Below are 23,497 nucleotides of genomic sequence, written 5' to 3' on the forward strand. Positions count from 1 at the left end.
TGTTGGTTTTTTTTTTTTTTTGTTTTTTGTTGCTCTTATTTGTTTGTTTTGTGCATAACACCCTCATCATCTACATGGTGTGTGAACTACCATGTTTAGCACTACTAGTTCAGAAACATCTATGGAGAACAGACAGTGAACCTAAGAACTGAATTGTTATAAATTATGGCTCGTTAAACAACTTAGTAATTTTAAATGTCTAAAATATGACTGTGAAAAGATTAAATGCTCAGGAATTTTTAATTCACAGTCTGAATTTCAGACCACCTTAAAGGAAGCTCTAATAGTATCTAGAGGCAGAGGCAGTGAAAGTAGTCATAACTTTCAGGAATTTTAGCCTCTGGCAATGTTTGTTGCAGAGAAAGGATCAGCAGAATAGGTTCACACAGTAAGGACACACTATTTAATAAGGAATTAGGTTAGCAAAGGAAGACAGATGGCAAGAGCAGACAAGACAGTTTGAGACCTAAGGCCTAATTCAGATTTGACACAGCTAAGCTGAATGGCCATTGTAGTCAGTGAGATGTTTACATGTTTGTATCAAGGCTGAATTTGCTTCCCTGTGTTTTGCAGAAGAAGGTGAATAGTTCAAATAGATGCTTGACCTTTTTTTTATTTTTTTGGGTTTTTTTTAAAGCTAGGATGATCATATGAATATTTTGGTGCTATCCCAAAGCTTATGCTTTAAAACCCAGTAGATTTAATGAACAGAGATGTTTCCTGCATAATGCAAATGTAGTTGAAAGACAATGCCTGGCCTAAGGCTTTGTATATACATAATGGAAACAAACAGATGGAGACACAAGCAGAGGCTTGCTCTGTGCAGCCTCAATTGAATGGGACTACGAATCCTTCTTCCCTCACTCTGAGGCTGGTATCTTTTTGAATTTCTACAACAGTTGCTGTGGGGTACCCAACTCTTCTTAGAGTTATAATGGGCAGTATACTCCTTGTGTAGGTGAATATTTGGAGAAGGAGCACTGGAAGCTAGCAGTTCACAAATTCTGCATTTTCCTTCTGTCTAGGTGCCTTTTGGCCTCTTCTTCTCCAGGTTATCTGAGAAACAATGCCGAGAGACTGACGGGTTAACAGTCTCCCTTTGTCTTCTTTTCAATGAACCAGTACCAATAGCTTCTGGCTTATAATTTTTTATTTTATTTTGGCTATAAAATTAGAAGCTATATTTTATCCTAGTAAAATGGGATATTATTTTGCATTTGCTGTGATGTAATTACATCTCTGTCTATTGTGGTTTAAGGCATATTAATTGGCCCACCTACTTTTGTTCAGGGTACTCCAGTTAAAAATCAGTGACTTGGGAAATCCTTACTGGAAAATTGTACATTAATTGAGGCAGAGTGTTGCAGAAATTTGGAAAAGAAAAGAAAAAGGAAGACCAAATATTTGTGTTCTTGTGGAGATATTTTTCTGCCCTCCTAAAACATTGTCAGAACACTGGTTAGACAAGGAAGCAGTAAAAGATGCAGCCATAATAGGAGCAGTCATGCTTCTCCTATGTAATGCCATGGCATTTCCTGTAGCAGTGCAGCAACATAAAAATCTTTCCTTGGCTTCAGCACACCCTGCAAGACAGCCTGGTCTATTACATAACAAGAACAACCTCTGTACCTAACAGCTCTCAATGCCAGTGATGCACACCTCCAGGGCAGTAGAAGCTTTCCTCATGATGGTTGACAGCGTGTTGTACACAGAACGTTTTGCTGATGGGATACATCAGTCATAATTGTACATACAGGAGGTCTGGAGGCTGTAATCATTCCCACCCTGAAGGGTTTTTAACAGGCCTCCTTGCTGCTGCAAAACAGTTGCCTGCCTCATAGCTCTTCAGTTTACGACTTGTCCTCTGTGCAGATTAAATATGCGTACACGGTAACAGTGAAGAAACATACTGAAAATGATTTTTTTCTGAGGAAATGGCTACCACATTGGAGGCAGTCACTTCATTTTCTCCTGTCTTTGTTCCTCATTTTTCATACAATAAAGATAGTGTTTCTCTACCTTAATAGGATGCTAGTTTTTTTTAAATACACATTAAATGCTAAAATATAGCTTACAGTGTCTTTTGCACTTCAGTTGCTAAAGACTACTTCCATTCAATTCTTCACCTACTGCCTGGAAATAATAAAATGTATTCCACAAATACTTAGGATGTTTGGTACTTCAGTAAAATCTAGTGTACTAGGTCAGTTGCACAAGGCACACATGCTATTGTGCAGGATTGTATAATTTTTCTATTAGCATAATCATGTAGCCATTAAATTAGTTATGATTCTTATGAGGGAGGCCTAACTTTACATAATGTCAGCTGCCAAGCCATGTCTCATGTGTGTAACCACATTGGATTTATCACTTTATCTGAAAACAAAAATTATAGCCTGATGGAAATACATATTATTTCAAAATGTGGTAATTTTTATGATAGTAATAGTTTTTGATTAAACAATTTCTGGGAACAGTTCTGATATTTTTATTTACCCTATAACCCCTTGAGCTCACTTCCACCAACAGCTCCACTTTGTGTAATACATCATCCCATCATTCCTCACCCGCTTTGCTAGATGTTAATTTTGTTTAACTCAAGATCTATATACCTTTCTGCTCAGACTACATTGCCCCTTACCTTACCATGTATTAATTCACAGTACTGTACAAATGACAGTTTTGATTCAGATAGAGATCAAAAAGAGGAACTGTAAAAGAAGAACTACTTGAACTGAACCACACAGCTTTGCTGGTAGGAAGAACTAATCCAAATGCCAGTGTAAGTTTTCTTTGGATGATTTGTATTTTAAAAAACTTTGGAGTTTGAGCTTGCTAATATCAAAGCTAGGCATGCACAGTGGGCTGTGCAAAATCTTGAAGGTGAGTCAAGGAGTCACATGGGCTAAAGTTATATGTAGGCAGATTTTTAAGAGGTAAACAAATACCAAGTAACCATTCCTGCATAACTTCAGTAGGCTATCCCTCATGGCTCAGTTGGAAGTTATTTTTTTAATATATCTTTCATAAACATTTGCTATCCAGACTGAGCTCTCAAATCTCTTTACTAGGGGAAATGGATGGGATTGATTACAGTGACAGTAATAACACAATTTTATATTTTTTTTTTATAATGAGAAGCTTTACAAGTTATTCAAGACTTTCTGGCAACAGAATAGACTTTTAAACTTAATTTCATGGAAAGCTGGTATTTGTAATATTAATATATTAATTTAAATTTATGGCTTATGGAAAGTAGTATATCCTTTCATGTAAATTTTTTAGGATCCAGGCCTGCAAAGATTTACACACAGAGATTCATTGTGTATTCTGGTCCCAGGAAATCATAAACAAGACTCCTTTTGATTGCAGTGGAGCCAGGACTCCAGCTGTTGCTTTCAGAGCAGGCAGTATTGCACAGCCAAAGGTTTACCAGATTTTGTAAAAGGTAGGGTCTGAGGCCAGTTTTTTGACATAAGACAACAGAAATTTTTCACCTTTACCCTGTTCTTGCCACATTCTAGCATACTTGTGTTATATTGCCCACAAAAAAAAGGTGAGTCCTGTCTCAGTTACTTGAGATTTGATAAAATTGAAAAACCCAGCTGCAAATACTAACAAAAGTATTTGTTTAGAATTAATGACAAATATTTTTTTCATAAACATAAGCCTGTATTTGTTGTAATAGGGTATGTTCTCCCACAAACATGCTTACACACCACCCATTTCTGCAGGTATAAAACTGTTCATGACTATGAGGTCTGTGGTCAAGCTCAGCCTAGTTCTGAGTCTAGTGTAAAACCACTGTAATCTTTGAGACTGACTAAACCCTTCAAGACAGACTGACGAGGGCTGCTTCAGCAACCACTTTCCACAGGGAACTTATTTTTAAATCTAAATAGCAAATAAGAGGGAGGTTAATGTCTGGAGGCTTGAATGTGCTCATTTTTCCTGTCTGAAGCTGATCTTTTAGGTTTGAGAATTGGTCAAGGTTGAGGTTGGATTGTCTCTGAGGTTAATGTTATGGAGGCATTTCAGCTTTTGTCTAGAGGTCTGGTCAATAGTATCTGGTCATCAGGGTCTGATGTAGGCATAATGCTCTGTACAGCACATCTCTGCACAAATGATATAATGGATGCACACCAAACCACAGATGCTGGCTCACCCGTCTTCTGGGAAAGCCTGGACCTATGTCCATCTCTAAATCATATGGCTGTCTGTCACCCTTGTGTGAAACCCGTACTTTGCCTAGCTCTGAATTTGCCTAGCTCCTGATCTTTGTGGCCTATGATCCTCTCTGCTCTGAATTACAGGGACAGCAGACTCATGTTTGGACTGTGGTAGTTTTGACTTGGAACACTTGCAGTGGGCTGCAGCAAACCTCAAAAAACTATCAGAACTAAGCTTTTCTGTGTGCTCCCAAAGTTGACCTTTGCCTTTTGAGATTTTGTTTTTTGTAGACTAGATGATGTACTGGTTGCTTCCAGGAAATGAAGACACTGACTTGTAACTGGTATGAGAACTTCCTGGTGGATCAGCTAAGTAGACTGGAACCTAACCCCATGTTCAGCATGAGTGCTGTGAAGAACTGGTATTTTGTCCACCTGCAATTTATTGTGCTGCCTGGTGCTTCCCTGTATCTCATCAGACTGGGAAAACCTGCAAGTATTCATCTTTTTCTCTTCTCAGAGTACTCCCTTGCTCCAGAAACCTGTTTTCTCCTTGATTAACTTCCCTTCAGCTCAGATGAGCTGGGAGCTCTGCCATAGCTTGCCTAACTAGACACTTGTCTGTCTTTGCCTAAGTCACACTTCAAGAGTCAGAGTGGGAATATATGTTGAACTACAATAAGATCATTCATTTGAACACCTGCTTGGGAGTACTGATGACACTTGTCTTCAATACAGAGGGAATCCTGTTCCCTGACTGTGCCAGGGGCAATTTTCTGATCTATTCTCTTCATACACAAGGGCCCTGAATTATGTTGCAGTAGTACTGACATTTAAAAGCACTATGTGATTATATTGACAGGGTATCAGTTTACCTCTACCAAAACACATGGATTTTATTCAAGAGAGGATTTCTTTTTAAGGACAAAATTAACTGAATGGAGCTAGCAACTCTGTCTTAGTGACTCTGTTATAATCAGTGTTAATTATTTGTACTAAAACAGGCAGAAGCCACTAAAACTGCAGTACAGCCTTGTGGAGATAGTCCCTATAATCACTAATTAATGCTCATATTGTTATCTTAAGATGAATAGTGTCTCCACCTGAAAAATTAGACAGCAGATAGGCTGAGGCAGAGAGCTCAGGTGACTTGAGTAAGGAATGTAGAGACCAGATTTGCAGAGCTTCTGGCTTCAAGGCTTTTACTTGCTTATTGCTTCCCAGTTCTGAGACCTCTCTGGAGGGATAGGGTGTCTACAAGACATTTTTTCACTAAGATCCTTCTGGCAAAAACATATTATATTCTTGCCTCAATCTTTACTACCTGATTTGAGTTTTGCTTACTTTATGAAGTGGAAGTGGGAAAGGGAAGATTTGTTTGGGGCTCAGACATTACATCTGGATGTAAATCTTACAAACATCAGTATTGTCTAAGGGTTTCAAGATGCACATGACACTGGAAGATTTATATACAGGGGATGATGAGTCCAGGAAAAGCAATCATTCCCCATCTTTGTTCTTGGAAACAAACTTCTGGAGAAAAGTTTCTTCACAAACATCTGTCAAACAGGTGTCCTAGTGTTCATATGCATGACAACACGTGTTAGACCAGAGCCTTCCTTTCTGATGGCAGCATCAAACTTGGTCTCTGCTTCAGAGACATCCATGTAGTGCATCAGTGCTCAAATGAGTGTTGTGCAAATATGCATGCAGCTGATGGGAAAGAGACAGCAGTCGGGAGGGAAGGGAAAATCAGAGAGCTAGCCACAGTCAGCAGGAAAAGGAGCATCATCCACTACTGACAACATACAGCTGTGGGTCTCTTGCCCATAGCTAGCTTCATTATTAGACACACTTGACTTGAAATTGTAATGTCAGCCCTGCAGGCTTCACATAGAAGTGCTGTGCTTGCTGAAGCCAAGGCAATTTTCCCTTTGACTCTGAACAACAAAGTTTCTGAAAAAAAACCAGCTCTAAAAGAATAAGATCACATAGAATTCACTAATAACAATTAGAATCACTAATAATAATTTTGGATAGAAAATTTGAAGGCAATGTCCTGGTAATGTCATAGCAATAATTTTACTCCATGAGATACTATGGCTTTCCCCCCCCCCCCCCCCCCCTCCAATTTGTGGGTATTTTTAGCAACTGATCAATTCAAAAAATGAAAGTTTCACTTTCAGAATTCACTGAATTCTACCAGGGATCAGCCTGGTAGAATTTCCTTTTAATTTGCTTTCATTTGTTAGTTTTCACTGAATTAAAACAGCATATTTATTCTGCTCCAGTGCTGACAGTGTTCTCAGTCTCTTTTAAGCAGAACACCATGTAACAAGTTTCTGCCTCCTTTCATTCTCTGCTCAGCACCATCCCTGCTGCCCATTCTCTGTAGGAGCCATACAAGGTGGGTTTCCATGCCCATTAGCAGTGGAGGGTCAAGAAGATAACGCTGCAAAGCAGAGGTCTTGGAAGAAAAGGGGGTTAGTTACACAGAAGGCAAGACCTTCATCACTGCAGATTGAGACAGTTCAGTTAATTTAAAGCACTTAATTGCATTTCAAAGAGCAGTTTGAGTGAGAAAGAACCATAAGGATTATTTAGTTCCAACTCCCCTGCCATGGGCAGGGGAGACCTCAACTAGATCTGGTTTCTCAAAGCCCCATCCAACCTTGCTTGGAAAAATGACTGGGGTTGGGCATTCACAAGTTCTATCCAAGTTGTTCCAGTGCCTCACCATCCTCACAGTAAAGAATTTCTTCAGCATATCTAACCTAAATTCCCTTTGTTTCAAATTGAACCTATTTCATAATTATTTCACTTTCCTGCCTGGCACTGTTTAACAATCCTGTTCTCCAAAAAAGGTATTTTCTTTACAGGATGGCTCATATCTTTTGTTTCCAGTTATGTGGGGCTTTGTGAAAAAGTCTCTAATGAAATGAGATGGTACAAGAGGATCCAAGGAAATAAATTTGGCTACCCATGTTATTAAATTCAAGTACATGGCTAGTTCTTTTCTGTTATGACATAAAGCATTTGTGGGGATTCAAAGACTATAGAAGGGTTGCAGTATCTGTTACAGGTCTATCCTCTGAAAGTATTTTTTTTATTTCCTACTGGACATTTATTTTCTTACCTATTTGAACAGCATGGCTTTCAGCAGCCTGTATCACAGTAATGTACTAACTTGGCCGCTTACTATTGAAAAAGCTTATTAGTTTTTCTAGAAACTCTTCTGGCCAAACATTTCTTAACATAATTGTACATAATTAAAAATGACTAAACACACAAGATGAAAATTAAGGCTGTAATTTGGTCAGTGAGTCATGTTTTTATAGTGGGCAATACTGGAACACACCAGGAACTCCAGGCAATGTAACTGCACGGTCAACCCCACTTTGCTGCTGTAAAGAGATTTACTTTTTGAAGTTCTGCACACAGCAGAGCCCTTTGTGAAAACATTTTGATTTTGTGCCACTTATTTTCTTTATAAAAGAAAAAACAGTTGCTTCTCAGGTCTGGTGGTGACGTGTAGTGCATTTCTTCAGTGTAAGCTGAGTATGCAATCAAAGTCTGTCTTCCTTTCCCTTTCTGGGACTGGTTATTTACATCTTGCAATCTCTCTGGCAGTCAGGATCCCAGTTTTAAAAATATTATTGCACCACAGCGTGTTTTTCGAACTAATTTTGATACATTCCTTTATTTCTAGTACTTTGTGACAAAAGTCTGCCTTGACTTCCCGCATAGGCACTCTGAGTTTTCTGGCTGGGTTTGGGGTAAGATTCTGACCCAGAAAGAACATGTGGGCTTTTTTCTAAGGCACTTGTTGGCCCTGCTTCTAATATTTGCAGCTGCTAAATTGTGAAAGCTGTCCTTTGATATCAAACTGAATTGAGTTCCTTTTAGACTATGGATTAGAGAGATACCCTTTTTGGTGCTGGATGAGAGATAAGAATTAGTTTCCTTTTATTTTCACTTTCAATTAGAACTTTTTAATACTTTGCTTTAAGCCCCAGTGTTTTCTCTGTAGGACTTGTAATATGTGAAGAAAATGGAGACAGGCAGGTAACAAGCCTCCATTATAGGTCCTGGATTTGTTCATATTTAGCAAATGTTTGGCACATTATGAAGACACAGCAATAAATTAATCTCAGTATTTCCAGCTCTGTGAACTCAAAATCCTGAACTTCACTGAACTTAAAATCAGTGAAGAAGCTAAATAGTGTATAGTATTTCAGTAGCTTCTCCATTTGTCTTAGTCTCATTTTATTTAAGAGCACTTATTGTATTTAAGAGCACTGAAGACACAGAAAAGGGCTCAGAAAATAGAGTACCACAGACCTATAGGACTTCCTGTACATGCAGCTGGAGCAAGTATTTTCCAGTATTCATCCTTAGCCAGGAATCTCAGGAGCTACTGTTTCTTTTCTTGTTTTTTTTATTTTATTTTATTTTTGGTGGATTTTTTTGTTTGCTTTGCTTTAAATTACAGCAAAGACTTGCCTCAAATTGTTTGACTCCATAAGATGGAGATTCAGAAAAGACCCCAAAAAACACTAGAGTTTCAGCCTATGTTTTAGAAGCAAAAATAGACATTGCTTCTCTCCTGTTAAGTTAAGGGCTGTTTTCTTCCCAGGGTGGTATCTATCTTAGTTAACTCTCACCATTTACTAACCCCTTGGTGACCTCCAGCTTCTGTAAAAAAAATGCAGACTGAAATAGCAGCAGTGGAGAATTTCCAGATGTCAGCCCTGTTCTCAGTGTGCAATTCCATGCGGTATTTTACAGATTTATTACTTTACCCCATCTCACCAGTAACTTAACCATAAAAAATATAAAATTGACTAAGTTGGTCAACAAAAGGAAGCACCCCCTCCTTTGTCTATAAAACCTTATTTCTGAAGCAATAAGGATGCTTCTGTAATTTAGCATAGCATGTTAAGAAGCAACATCTTACAATGCAACAAAAACTGAGCAGAAACGATGTGCTTAAAAATCGTCAGGGCTAAGTAATCTCATTTGCTTTAGAATGAATGATATATCTACCACACTCCAGTGAAATGTAATGATCAAGACTTGATACTAAGCTTGATTAGATACTTGATACTACTTGATTACTTGATACTAGGCAGTATCCTTTCTTTTAAGCCACAGGATGCTCGGAAACCGCAATGCAAGGATGTTTAGAGGTAACCACTGTACAGTCATTTTAGCACAGGGTTATGCTCAAGTGAATAGATAACCTCTCTTACAGCAGGGCTGATTAGCTCAGCAACTCCCCCCTGCCCACAAGAGCTACCATATTTCTGCCATTGCTGGAGCAGAATCATCTATAGCCGGAGAGAATCTGTAACCAGTGATGCATTACATACAGTGGAAATACTCAAAAAGGAAGCTGAAGTGATTTGTCATGTCTGAGAAAGTGACCCATTTTTGCATGTCTCCTTTTTTTTCCTTTCACCTATTTTTTTCCCTCTGTGTTCCTACCTACAAGCCACCAAACATGCTACAGTTACATCCTTTTTCTCCTAATTCAGGGCAAACCAACCATTCCCAGCAAATGAATGTCTGCTGTAATTGGTTTGGTTTGATTGCAATGCAGCCTATTTTTTCTGGTTAGGCAGTGCGGTTAATAAGCATAACCATTCCAAAACTGTATCAGTAAGAAGATATTTTATGATGCTGCTTACCCACAGTGTGCCCCACATTCCTGTAGTTTTGTGACAGATGCCAACAGCCACATCACCACAGCTGCACAAGGCAGGGTAGTGCTAGATATCCTAAATTACAGATGTAAAACATGAAAAACACTGAGGATTTGGACTCACAGAGGATTTTAGGTACCTGCACTTCCCATGACAATCAAGTGAATGATGTTGTCTCTACATACCTTTGTAGATCTGCAGATGAGAGACTTTTTGTGAGGTCATGCTGAACTGCTCAGGGCAGCAGCAATTGGAAACGATGTTTCCCAGGACCTGAGCCAGCATCTTTATTAGCGCTCAGTGAGTCCAGAGACCTTGCTTCCTTACACCAGGAAGAGCTGCTGTGTATAAAAGACAGGAGTCAATTCCCTTCTTTCTGCAGCAACTAAGTTCCTACATTTGCATGCCAGTGTCTGTGCACCAACACAATTCCTCCCTGTCCCATATTTGGAGTGACCCAATCTCTCTCAGCCAGCTAATTTTCCCCTTGATTCTTATTTTGGGTTATATTTTAGGAAGTGCCCTCCTCCAAGTCTGATATAGCAAACTCTATTTCTGTACAAGTATCTCCCTCTTTGTCTCATCTGAGAGGGTGATCTGTGTCAACTAGAATCCTGTGACAATAAAGCAGGTAGTTTTTTCTATCATAGGTAAACGTGGAGGATGTTCTGCACTTAGCTGTGCCTAATGCTGTGGTGTTTCAAACTCCTCCAGAGACCAGCCTGTATTTTCCCATAAGCAGTTATAGCAAATTCAAATGTGACTGTGCATAGTGGACAATGGACATCTGAGCAGCAAATGAGAACTGCAAATGGAAGTTCTGGAACAGCACAAACTGTTATTAACTTCTTATCGCTTTTTTATTATTAATTCTTACAGTTACTAGCCTTAAAGCTTTCTTCAGGTAACCTTGAAAATATCACAGTGTGAAGCTAGAATTGTTGCAGAATTGGTATGAATTTTGAGGCATCAAGGGCAGTTTGTGAGGGTCTTGCAGGAAAGCAAGGAGTTCTCTGAACATGTGCTATTCCATTTCCTCCCTGCCTCCTCCAATTACTGAAACACCTCGAGTGCTGAACTTTGAGAGTATGCACCTATTTTCTTTCTGTTACCAGAGCTATTAAGATAAATGAAAAAGAAACTACAGAGACTATAGCTTTATTCTGTGAAGTCACTGACCTCCACAGAACCACTCCAGAATAGCTTCAGGGAAGTGCTGTGCTATCAGCTGCTAAGCATTTCATTAAAAATATCCCAACCCCCTTTATTTTTCTTAGAAATTTTTGAAGGGGGAATGCATGGAAACACCTTTTTTTGGAAACCTTAGCAACAGCAGCAATATTAAAATTGTTTCTAGTTTTGGCGTTTATTTGGATGACTCAGTTTTGTACACCAGGGGAATTATCAGCTGAGAATGTTCCCATGAATATGGTATAAAGTGATGTGGAGTGAAAATAAGATCATGTCACAGGCCATGGTATGCAGTAACAGATGGAATATGTACCTGATGTATCCAAGTGTCTGAGCACTAAGTTAGTTGCACATGATAATGCCCTTGCCAATTCATGGTCTTCTCACAGACACTACTGCTAACTCAAGTTCACAATCCCACGTTGACACACACCTTGAATTAGGAAGGTGTTTGCAAAACCAAGAGAGATTGAAACAATTATAATCATTTCTCTCAGCTGAATCAATTCTAGTCCTTTGATAACAGAACCATGCTAGTTCTCCCAGCATTCACAGAGTCTTCTTGGACAGCCAAATTGACTTTCTGTCACTGAATGCAAGTAGGGAAAGAAACAAGTTGAAGCCCCATCTACTGCAAAATTTTCAGGACTAAATTATACAGCAGAAGTGCAGGGCCATTCTCCCTTCTGGGATGCTAAAAAGTACCATATTGCAAAGGCTTCTGTGTGTGTGTACATACACATTTTATATGTATGGGTTTTGGATGAAAGGTGAAGAGGGTGGGTACTTGTGTAGCAATAACCAATTTGTGGTGCATTTCTTAAATGTCAAAGTTTAAGATGAATTTTTAAATTTCTGAGAAGGAGGCATGTGATGCCTAGCTATGTTATCCATCCAATCACAGTTCTAACCTCAGGTAAACACAGCATTTCAGGAAAATAAAACTACTTGAGGGTTTTTACTTTTCTTTCCCCCTCCTGCAAGTCAGACTATGGTGAGGTTCTTCCAGTCCTGATATAGAGAGGACTCTGTCTCTGATAAACCTGAAAGAAAATTGCACATTGTTTACTTTATCAGTCCTTAAATAATTCCGTGTTCTTTTCTCACAAATTATATATGCTGTATAGAATACTTCCCCCAGTCAGGAAATAAGTTTGCTCAGAACATACTGCCTTGCTGGCCAAACCAAATCTTTTTTTTCTTCTGCAAATATGAAAATGTGATCCTAGAGCTACAGGGTCCACAATATGCTTGGCAAAGTATCATATGAGAAGGAAAGGAAAAAAGAAGTGCGACAGTAACAGGTACGATGAGTTAATATGTATGAAGGATCTCATAAAAATAACAGCAACAGGGCACAGCAGTGGAGGAAAGGGAAAAAAAAACAACTGTGGGGTTAGTACTTTAATTCTTTTGAGAGAGGCAGCTCCAGTGCAGCATGTCCTTGAGATCACAGCATATCTTGAACAGTGGTAGGTAGAGAGAAACACAGTAAAAGGACACAGAAATAGGCGCAGTGAAAAGGCAGATTTATTTACTAGTAATACTGTACAGAGAGAAAAAAAAAAAAAGAGAAGCCACAGTTACAGCATGGCTGTTGCTGGCAGTGTTCTTGGTTTTTTTATTTTGGTTTGGTTTTTTTTTTTGTTTTTTTTTTTGTACTCATTTTTTAATCTGAAGAAAAAAACATAACAGTCAAAAAAGTACACTTCAGGTTACAAAGTACAGCAGCTATCCCCAGCAATTCTAATCCAGTGTTAGCACAGCAGTTCTTCCCCAACAAAATGGGATTTTATTTACATTAGCTCACAAAGAAAGTGGGAGACTAAAGCTTAAAACAAATCTCAACCACAATCTACATTCACCATGAAAGCTGCATTTTACACAACATTTTCTTGAACCCCTATAAAGAGTCATTTTTTGAGTGAACGTAGTTGGGAGGGACAGACAACCTTCAGAAATGTGTTCTTTGCATCTGTCCTGACCTGATCCTTCTTGCTACCTTTGCTGCAGTCAGATTCAGTCGGTTAATAGAAAAGCAAAAACTTTCAGATTGATTATTTCTCTTGTATCTGCCCCTAAGCAATTCCTTGCAAAATAACAGGAATAACAGGTACAATATTTAAGACCATCATCAGTAAAGCACCTTAAGCATAATACTTGGTGATCTTCACACATCCTAAAGGCTATCCCTAACCCGCACAGTGCTAATTATGTGTTACACTTCAAGTATGTGCTTAAGGTTAGTGTAGCTTAAGTGCCATGTTCAGCTGGGACTGTATATGGCTGCACAAAACCTTCTTAATTTTGAAGTTTGCCTCTTTTTAACAGGCATATTATCTTAGAGGGATTCTTGTAGATTCAGTAGATTCTTGGCAGCTAATTTTACTGAGAATGCCTTTGCATGCTGGATCAGTCTGTGGGGAAGTTCACATTTTCTCCAGGCATTTTTGCCCTGGTAATAGCAACCTGACACATGGCGGGGTGGAGTGCCTTCTGCTGCTGTAAGAACTGCTTTCTGGATGCTGAAATTTTATGCACTTGGACACATTTGGCTCATATGAGTTCAAAAGGCATAGCGTGTTCCAAAGGAGTAGTAAGAGAGACAGCAGATTTACCTAAATAGAGAGATTTTAATGGAACTTGCTGTTTGGGAAACCCTCAGGATGCCAGATGAATAGAGAGGGAGAGTGCTCCTTTAATACCAAGTACGTCTGAAGAATCTAGGAAAATACAGGAAAATGTCCTAATAGTGAGGACAATATACAATGTCTTAGGACTGACACCAGCAGGCCTATGGAGTTTTAGAAGTCTGGTCTCTCCTTTTTTCCCCCTCTTTTTTCTAGAGGACCACAAAAAGGGAAGCAGAGGGATGAAGAAGGGGGGATCAGTTGAACCATAGTGTCCAGAATGAGAACAAGCACAGAGGCAGGGGACAGACAGAGTCTGGGTCAGAGGTGTGCAGAGAGGAAAAAATTGAAATAAAAGTTAACACTACCTCTATTCTGTTGTGTTTGTGTGGAGGTATAAGGTTTACCCCTCTGTCCCCTGCATCTCCAGGCAGTGGGATTTTCAGAGTTTCAGGGTGTTTGTCTCCTCAAACACAGTCAGCAAGGAGACCATGCTCTAAAACCCTCTGCAGAAAAGTGCACCAGTTTCACAACACCATTGAAAGTTCTAATTAAACTAATAAGAAGACACAATTAAAGCAGCATAAGCCTTGCCTGTAGCATATTGCTTAAAGAACAGACCCTATACACATCTCTGCATGTGCTTAAATTTTACTTCTCTGGGCCATCCCATTAAAAAGGACAACTTGGGTGTTTGATTTTATGCTCGTGGGCAGATCTTTAGGTCTTACAGACCTGATGAATAGATATGCAAGGTCGAAATTTTGGTACCAGTCACTAATATACCAGTGCAAATTAAAAATGTATAAATACACCAAAACTGGTGAACTTGAGCTGCTTAGCTAATTCTAAAAAATTAATTAAGGGTTTTTTATTCAATTCCTGAAGTAGATTAATTCTTAGAACAAACCCCTAAATCCACCTTTGAGAAGTATTTGGGATACAATTGCAGGAAAGCTTTGAAATACAATAGCAGCAAAACCCTGCAAAGAAAGAGAAGCTTTTGCAAACTGAAGGAAGGAGCTGGGAATTCTTCACAGGTTTACCCTTAAGAAAAGCAGCCTATTCTTAATCCACTGAACAGCCTAAGTGGAACCATCACAGGTAAAAAGCTATAGATTTTGCAAGACTCTTTGAACCCACAGGGAAAAAGGCTCAGTTTTATAATTGTTTAATTTTAAATACAAGTGGGACATTTTAAAGAACTTCATGCACCCTTGTCACTATTTACAAGCTAAGTTAATAGAAGATTATATTACAAGTTGGATTTATATTGTCTTTGGACTAGATGACAATCCATTTATATTCTGAACTGAATAAATTTGTCCATTTTATAGAATTTACTCTTTCACATACAAAAATTACAGTCTACATTTTGTTTGGATATTGTCATAGTCTGCAAGTATTAAGCTCAGAACTAAAGTTTACTCTTGCTGCTCAGAAGGCTCAACAAACACAATCTGAGCAAATCTTAAACCTTCCAATAGACATCGAGAACTGGTTGAAACTTAGTGAGTTTAGAAAAAAATAAAGAATCCATGCCTCAGCATGTGGGACAATCCTCTACTTTGTCTAAAATATTTTGTTCAGCTCCTTCCAGTGGCACCATCTCTTGCACTTTGAGATTGAATGTTGGATAAAATACGACAAAACGTGTATTTCCCCTATTAGCCATACCACTCTGCTGAAAGTAGTTATCTATTGCCTACTATATTTGCTTTCTAGGTAAATAAATTTGTCTAGCTATAGAAGGTGTAGGTCCACCTTTTTCTGTGAAACATGTTTAATTATTTAGCTGTGTTTATAGCAGTTATATTGGATTCTACTCTTCTAACTTGACTCTTTAAAAAGTGTTGTGATCCTCCTTCCTGGAAAAAAAGGTGGCTAGGTCTACAAAAGATCCCAGTAATTTGGGCATTGTCATAAACATACGAAAAAGTTGAAAGGCTCAATGTCATGGGAAGGATGATATTCCAAAACTCAATACCCATCTAGGGTTTGTATCTCATTACAAAAATATTTATTTGTTAAAAAAATACACAAATGTAAAATACTACATTTTCTATTATATCCCCGCTTACTTTCCAAGTATGCCATTTGGATGTTTGACTAAATTAAAAGGTGGAACACCTTTTGTTTCTCTAGCAACTCTCTATGCTATCTTTCTGCTCAGATTAATCTGTGGTATCTTAATAATTTTAGGTGTGAAGAATCAGTAGTGAACTTAGGTACAACGGCAGGGGACTAATATATATTGGCCATCAGGGAAGTCCCTCTGAATGTTTGCTCATGGATGGTAGCAATGCTGACTCAGGACCCGATCCTACCAGATGCTAAGCACCATTTTGTTTTGTATTTTTCTCAGTAGAAGTACAATGCTTAGAGTTAGCCTTTCGGATTACACCAGCTTAGGCAAACTCAGCAGTGCATAAAATCTGTATAGGTATATAAGGAACACGCAAACTACTGTGTCGATCATTCATACCCTGATCTTGCAGATGCCTGCAATGTTCTCCCTGTGAGCAGTCCTGTTGACTGAAACAGGTCTACACACAGCAGAATTAGACCTACATGTTTTTGTTTGCAGGACTGAAGTCTTGTACTGGACTGGTGGAGGTGCACTTCTTGGAGAAGGGCTTATGCACGCTTCTCTTGCTGGGGATTGAAAGATAATGTTGTGTTTATACAGCTTTGGAATACAGCCTGCACTTTTTGGAAAAAAATAAGGAAATAAAAGATACAAAAAAGAAGAAGGAAACGCAAGAGTGCTAAGGCAAACTGTCAAATGGCACATCATACCTACTTTGTCATTCATTTCGATAACATCACAAAGGCAGACCAGAGGAGTTCTGTAAACATATACCATACAGTACATCAGCCACAAGAAATTAAAAAAAGAAAACAACCCTGTAATTCTTTTCTTTCTGTATTGATATTCTAGTAATTGAAAGAGATTGCCTAGCCACTAATCATAATGCTGTGGTTTTTGATTTGTATTCTTTTCTGTTAAAAAAAAAATAAAAGAAAGAATGGAAGTAAAATGCAGTGGTTTGCAAAAGAAATGGTCCCTGAATGCAAACAAGGGACAACATGGAGAGTGGGTTTATAGAAACTTAGAAAATACAAAATATAAAAAAAGTTTCCTAGGTTACTTTTTTCCCAGTCTAGGAAAAAATACACTGAAAAGAGGTTTTTCTTTGTTTTTCTTACAAAAGTTAAGGCGAGCAGTTTGTTGTGGCAAAATGCTGTTACTGAACCAGTTTCTGACTCTACATTTTTGTATCCCCTCATGCTGAAACTGAAAGTGTACATGTGATGGCATGAGTTAAACAGACAGGGATTTTGCTTGAAACAATATTAAAAAAAACATCCCATAATGATCCTTACATAAATCTCTCTCTGCTTAACCACAGAGCAGGCCGCTTCCCTTGCATCTGATTGTTCATGGATTTTCACAGGCAGCGTCCTATCCAAGGGTAAGTGGAAAACCAACCCTTTCAAAGCCCAAACCATCCCTGGAAAACCAGTTTACATTCATCAGCCTGGGCAAATGCATCTGAATCCCCCTGTAACTTGGCTGCAGGCTAATGGCTAAAAGGAACAAGGCAATGTCCAGGCATGGCTGTGGCCTTTGTGGAGGAGCGTGATTGGAGTGTGTTTCAGCTAAGGTCCTGTGACTTCAGACCCATTAGCTCCTATTTCATGTTTTTCCTGACCTCAGATGGGGAACTGCCTTTGACCTGTAAAGACCAACCCTACGCAGGTGAACCTTTAGCTTTCCTGTACCTACCCGGGGCCTGTTAACCATGGAGTTAATATGAACACATGAAAACGACTGGCCTTCCTAGGCACTCAATGTTAGCTACAAGTACTGAGCAGTAGGTATTTGAGAGGTTTAAGGTTTAAGGCTTGTGCTCTACTTCTAACCACTAAAGGGCCATTTCTGGTCTGTGGCGTGCCACCATCTCCCCACCGTGCTGTGCCTCTGATGGTGCAGTGTTCTCAGACACGTTCTGGTCCCAGCGTCAGCAAGCATCTCCCAAAGCTGGCTGCTAAGGGAGTCATCCCCAAAATGCTGAGTTGGTGCTGAACCAGAAGTTCATCTGACAGGGGAGCACATGGATCAAGAGATGCAGGGACAGAAGGGGTTAGGTTATTATGATAGCCCAAATTTCCCACGCAGGAGGTTTTGGACAAAAATGCCCATATGGGGACGGGAGTGGCAGGGGGAAAAAGATAAGGCTGTGAAGACACCATGAGGCCAGGGTGACTATGAAGGTGGCATCACACCCAGAGAGGAAAAGGTGGTGAGCAACAAGATGACTGGCCAGGCCAGGAGGAGCTGGCTGGGAGATTTTTTTCTGAGTATTGGTGGTGAGGTGAGCAGGCCCCAGAGTGACAGAACTATTGCAAAGTGTGCCGGGCTCCCACATCATTCACAGGTAGATGCCAGACAGAAAGGGCTTCACCCTTTGAGTTGCAGGGCTTCTAAACATGCCTGGGGACAGCCTCACCTGCCATATTGGGCTTGAAACTTAGGGTCTGGTTTTAAGAAATATTTCGATTTGGAAATGCTTAGAGTTTCTGGGAAAAGAGAGCAATGGAAAAAAAAAAACCCCACCCAACCACCACCACCGCCAACCAAAAAAAAACCCCCCCAAAACCCACACAACTCAGCCAAAACCACACACAGGCTACTAGTTTCTAAAAAACAGCCACCAGACCTTTTGTTTCAATATGAGGTTCTGTGGCTCTTCCTCTCTGTGATAAAACTTAACCACTTAAGCCTGAGTCAAAGAATGATGTGCAGAGCTTCTCTGGGTAAATTTGGTCCTTCTCCCAACCAAAAGCCTCCAAGGGAGGTAAAGGGAACATGTGGAAGTCTATTAATTTCTGCCACTGCAGCTGATATGGAGGTCAGCAAAATTTCTGCAGGTGTCAAAGAGGCGAGACTGTCTTACTACTCTTGCTTTTTTTACTACTTGTTTGGGCTTTTTTTGTCTGACAGTCACTTAGGCAGTGGTGAGAAGTTTCATTGACCAGTTCCACAGTGACAGCTGAGTGACCTAACATTGGAATTACCTTTTGCTTTTTTTTTCATGTGTAGGTTTTCAGTGTGCCTCATATTGCCACCACTGAACAAGTGTCTTTTTTTACTGGCACAGAAAGAAAAGAGTACAGAGCAAGAACTGTGTTTAATCAGATGCTCTGGACTAACAATTAATGCAGTAAAAGCACCATCCAAGAAAGAACAGAAATATCATAGGAACCACCTCAGACTGAAAAGAGGCTTTTGTTGTTTTCTTTTTTTTTTTTTTTTTTTTTTTTTTTTTTTTTTTTTTTTTTCAGTTGCTGTTACTGGTTTTTAATGTCTGATAGTTTCAGAGACACTTCAAAATAAGCTTCAGTACTTGTTCATGCTATCAGAAAATATAAAACCTGATTTTTAATCTCACTCATGTACTTATAATTCCAGAGTAACTCCACTACAGTGAGTGAAGTTAAACTTAAGCCAAACCAACGTGATACAAGAATCAGGTTCATAATAACTCACCATGAAGCAGCTATCTGCTTTCTCATTTAGAAGAATCAAGGAACAAGAAAAAAAGAAACACATTGATTTTGGATGCCTTCACATTTTTATATTTTCATCTTTAATTGTTTTTAAGAGGCCTGATTTTCAGAGGTCAGATGAAGAAAAATGCACTGGAAATCAGGCGTCTTTTAGTGCCCCACATTAGAAAATGAAGCATCCAAAACCACCAGCAGTTTCTGAAAATATTAGTCTTGTGGCTAGAGGATCTCCCAAAAGAGCTGCTCTGACAAAACTCGAGTGGACTTCCACAGGAGTTTTACCTGGACAAGCAGGGCAGCATCAGACCCAATTGCCTGTCATTATGTAGGTACACTGAAGGTACATTCTGTGAGAAATTACGTTTCTGTAAGAACTAGAAAAGATAACTCTGGCACTGCCCCCATTACCAGCACTAAAAATTTAACCACTGAATCCAGTAGGAGTAGGGTCAGACTGCCAGAAAGGTTCATTCATATTCTAGGGAAATAGAAATCAGTATCCCTCTTCTACTGGAGTTCAGCAGGAAAACTTCATGTATAAACATTGGCAGAGTTACTCAAAGTAACCCTGATAAGTGACTCCATTTCTGTTGGTGTGACAGCTGCATCTTTTTCATGTCAATTTCAGCTTTAATTTGGGGAGATGAAGTGCATATACAATACTGTAATCTGGAAGATTTATATAAGGCAAAATGATCATTCATACATTTTCTAGAAAGAATAATTAAGGTCCACTTCTGGTATCACCAATAAGCAGAAATGGCTAATGGGTTTTTCTGACACTGCAAACTAAACTGGAAAGTTACTAAAAGCCAAAATTATGCAATTTCCTTGGGAAAGGCTTGTCTGAGTTTTAGCAAATCAGAACAGTAAAGTGATCTGAGCCTTCCCCTAAAAAATAAAAAATATGATCTATAAATTAATGCTTAATGTGATTTTTCTTAAAAAGGAGAACTAACAACTTTTAAGGCTCTCATATCTGGTAGCTGTGAAACTCAGACTCCCACAGAATCCTAGGAATCTGATCAAGCTTGCCAGATACTTAAAGAAAAAAACGAAAAAAGTGTTTTCGTTATATATATAAAATATATATATATAAATCAAATAAATATGAAAACATATGTTCCATTTCTCATTTATCTCTATCTGTAGTATTAAGGAAAAAAAACAAAACAAAACACCATCACCAACAACACAAAGAAAAAAAGAATCCAAAAACCCCCAACCCTTCCCCAACACCAAATAGTATGCCTGATGGGAAAATAACCATGCGTTCCTCTTCCTGAAGAACTAGAAAGAAAAGCAACCCAACTGCAAGGCAATGGAGGCATTCACTTCCAGTTCACAGTATTGCAGTTAGAAGTACAGTGAGGTCTAGGTAAGTGATGGAGCAGGAGCTGCCTGGAGCGGGGAAGGAGGAGGTGTTCACATGACAATACAGCATTGACAGCGCTTTTTCTTTTGTGTACCTGGGGCAGCTTCCAAGGGCAGGCTCTCTTCCTTACCCTCAGGAGAGGAGGGCTCTGTCGTGTCCGACAGGGGCCTGCCAGAGACTAGTTCAGCAGCGTTCCCATCCATGGTGGAAACATCAGTCACTGTCTTCTCCCGCAGTGACTTCTCGTCATCTTCGTCAATTAGCACAAGCTCTGCCTTGATGGTCTCATCGTAGCCCAACACTTTTTTTGTCTCCTCTTCATCATCGATGTTCTGGTAGCCCATAAATATCATTGTCACCGGCTGATCTGCACTGGCCTCTGGGGTTTCACCACCACAGGGTTTGTCTTGTGGCTGAGGGTTCACAGCACATCCTCTGCTGGATTTGTGTACCATTTCCAGCTTTGCCTCCTTGAAGAGCATTTGCTCCTTCATATGGCTAAGGTTTCCATCGGCTACCACATTTTTGTCTGACACAGTCATTGTTTCATACCCTCCTTTTACACTTGATTGTCCAGCTTTTTGCATAAGTTCATCTACGTCCTTTGAGCTTAATTTATGTACTCCATTTTCTACCACTGTGCCACCAGAGTGAACCTCATAGACTACCTTGGAACCATCATCATAGACTTTGAATCCTCTTTGATGGGCCTCATCTAGGCCAACAGGTGAAGCAGAGACAATCTTGGTCTCTCCTGTCTGTTTGTCTTTCTCCACATTAATTTCCATGGTGCACAAAGCTTGAATGAAAACAAGAGAGGAAGTGCATGTTACAACAAAAAAAGCCAGTGAATGGTTAATTGCCAAACAGACAAAGAAAACTATGGTGCCCCTTTTTCCTATCTCCTGCTTCTAAAGAGCTAAGCATTCTACGTTAGAGGTGGGATGCAGTGCTGTGGACACTATTACACTATGGCTTTGTATGCAGGTGGAGGTTGGGCATATCTGTGGCAAACAGGACCTGCTCTTCCAGCTCACACCACGTGGAGCCGCCTCTGGTTAAATGGGAGCACCAAGAGGTTAGGTGTAATTTAGACAAGGGGAGGTGATAGCATGCAGGTTGCCCTCTAACTTTCTATTCTGAACTTGCCTCAAAATTCAGAGAGAACCTTCTACTCTCTTTTCTGTCATCAAACTGCCAGTTAGCTGGTAACAAGTTTTGCTTGCTGCAACACCCAGACCATTTAATTATCAATTCTTGTCCTTGCTTAACTCTTCCATCCGTAGGACTCAAAATATTTTAGAGGGGTGAAGAAATATTGTTTATCTCTGTTCTACATGTGGGAAAACAAAATCACATGGGAATAGGACAAGTTTTCCCACAGGTATGTGGCAGGGCAGCTCTCTCAGCTTCCACACCAAGACGTCAACGGTGACCTTTGCTTCCAGGTTAAGAGAACGTACAACATAGCCAAGAAGTAATCTCTTGTTTATGTGAATTAAGCATTAAGCATTACTGTGAAAGTTGAAGAAAAAAAGTAATAATAAGTAACTGATTTTGAAAGAGTTATGAAACAACAGGTAAAAACATGTGTGAGGGCTGGTGCTTTAGAATAGCAAAGGCTTTCTAGCAGTTAAGGATATAGTAATGAGATGAAAAGTGTAGACCACACAGTAGGAATAGATGAGCAGTCTACTCTGCTCCAACACCCATTCTGAGATATGATGACATATCACTAGACAGCTTTTGAAAGAAAAAAAATGTGTAAAGGTATTTCAGACTTTCCGAAGTGTTAATTTGTTTAAGCAATCCTTGTATGCATATGAAGACATTTTGGCTCCTGGACAGACATCCACAGACACTTAATTACAAATTACCACAGGCAGTGACAAGTGTTTGTGAAACTTTCAGTGATCACTTTCAGCAATGAAGCTCGATGGTGTAATCATGATTTATCTTACCTGGGGATACCACAAACTGGAATGTTTGGGTTTTTTTTCTGATTTACTTTCAAGTGAGTATAGAATATCCTTGCCCCAATAATCAATGTAGCTTGGTATGTTTGTATTTTAAAAAAATAATTAATATAAAAAATTACTGTTACTCTAACATATTTCCTCAGTCTTTTTAATCACACACAGGGTGAAGGAGCCTTGCTGCGTCTGAGAGTGATGTATTGCTGAAGGCTAGAGTGGGCTGCAGAAGCACCATTCTCACCTTGACCATTGTAACCTAGTGGAATACCCCTAAGGATTGTGTTTTACCACTGCCTCAGGAGGTCTGTGGCCTAGTTTTGCCCATAGCTGTCATGACCCTGGGCACAGGATGCCCATTTCCACAACAAAGTAGGATTTACAGGTTTTTGATCTCCCTCCTGTGCTGATTTTTTCATGCCTGGCTATCCCACAGCAGCCTGGGCAGCCAGAAGAGAGCTGCAAGGCTGAGAGCTGAGCTCTGCTATGAGGTGCGCAGCTGGACACTGCAAGGCACCTGGCATGGTTGGAAACAGGAAATTAAGTCTGGAAATAAAGAACAAACTGTTGCCCCAGGGTTGGCAGCAATTAACCTATGAAGCAATTGCTCTGAGAAACTCTGGCAGACAGCACCATATTGCAGGTCAGAGAGCAGATAGCATGGATCACTTGCTCAGGACTGTCCCAGCCCTGGAACTGGTATGCAAGTGTTCTTTATGTCTTATCCAAGTGTCTCTGCTCAGAAGCCTTTAATCCCATTTATAGTGAAAATTGAACAAAAAGAGGCAACACTAACATTCTAGAATTTTCTAGATGCAGTTTCTTGAGAAGGAAGAAGAAAAGAATAATTTTGTTTATTGGCTTGGTGCCTAGGGCTTGG

At 39.6% G+C, this 23,497-nt stretch overlaps 1 protein-coding gene across 7 annotated transcripts in view; it reads right to left on the reverse strand.

Moving 5' to 3' along the window:
* The window catches only part of PALM2AKAP2 (PALM2 and AKAP2 fusion), a 264,548-nt gene that overhangs the window by 120,678 nt on the left and 120,373 nt on the right, over positions 1–23,497 (reverse strand). For 5 of the 7 annotated variants that reach the window (XM_015652711.3, XM_015652710.3, XM_015652708.3 and 2 more), the window contains one exon: positions 20,739–21,443. The exons of the other annotated variants lie outside the window; for them this stretch is intronic. In XM_015652711.3, the coding sequence (XP_015508197.1) occupies positions 20,739–21,443 (705 nt within the window). The remainder of the gene's footprint in view (positions 1–20,738; positions 21,444–23,497) is intronic. 7 annotated transcript variants of the gene reach the window in all.

This window comes from Parus major, chromosome Z (genome assembly GCF_001522545.3).
Source record: "Parus major isolate Abel chromosome Z, Parus_major1.1, whole genome shotgun sequence".
Lineage (NCBI taxonomy): Eukaryota > Metazoa > Chordata > Aves > Passeriformes > Paridae > Parus > Parus major.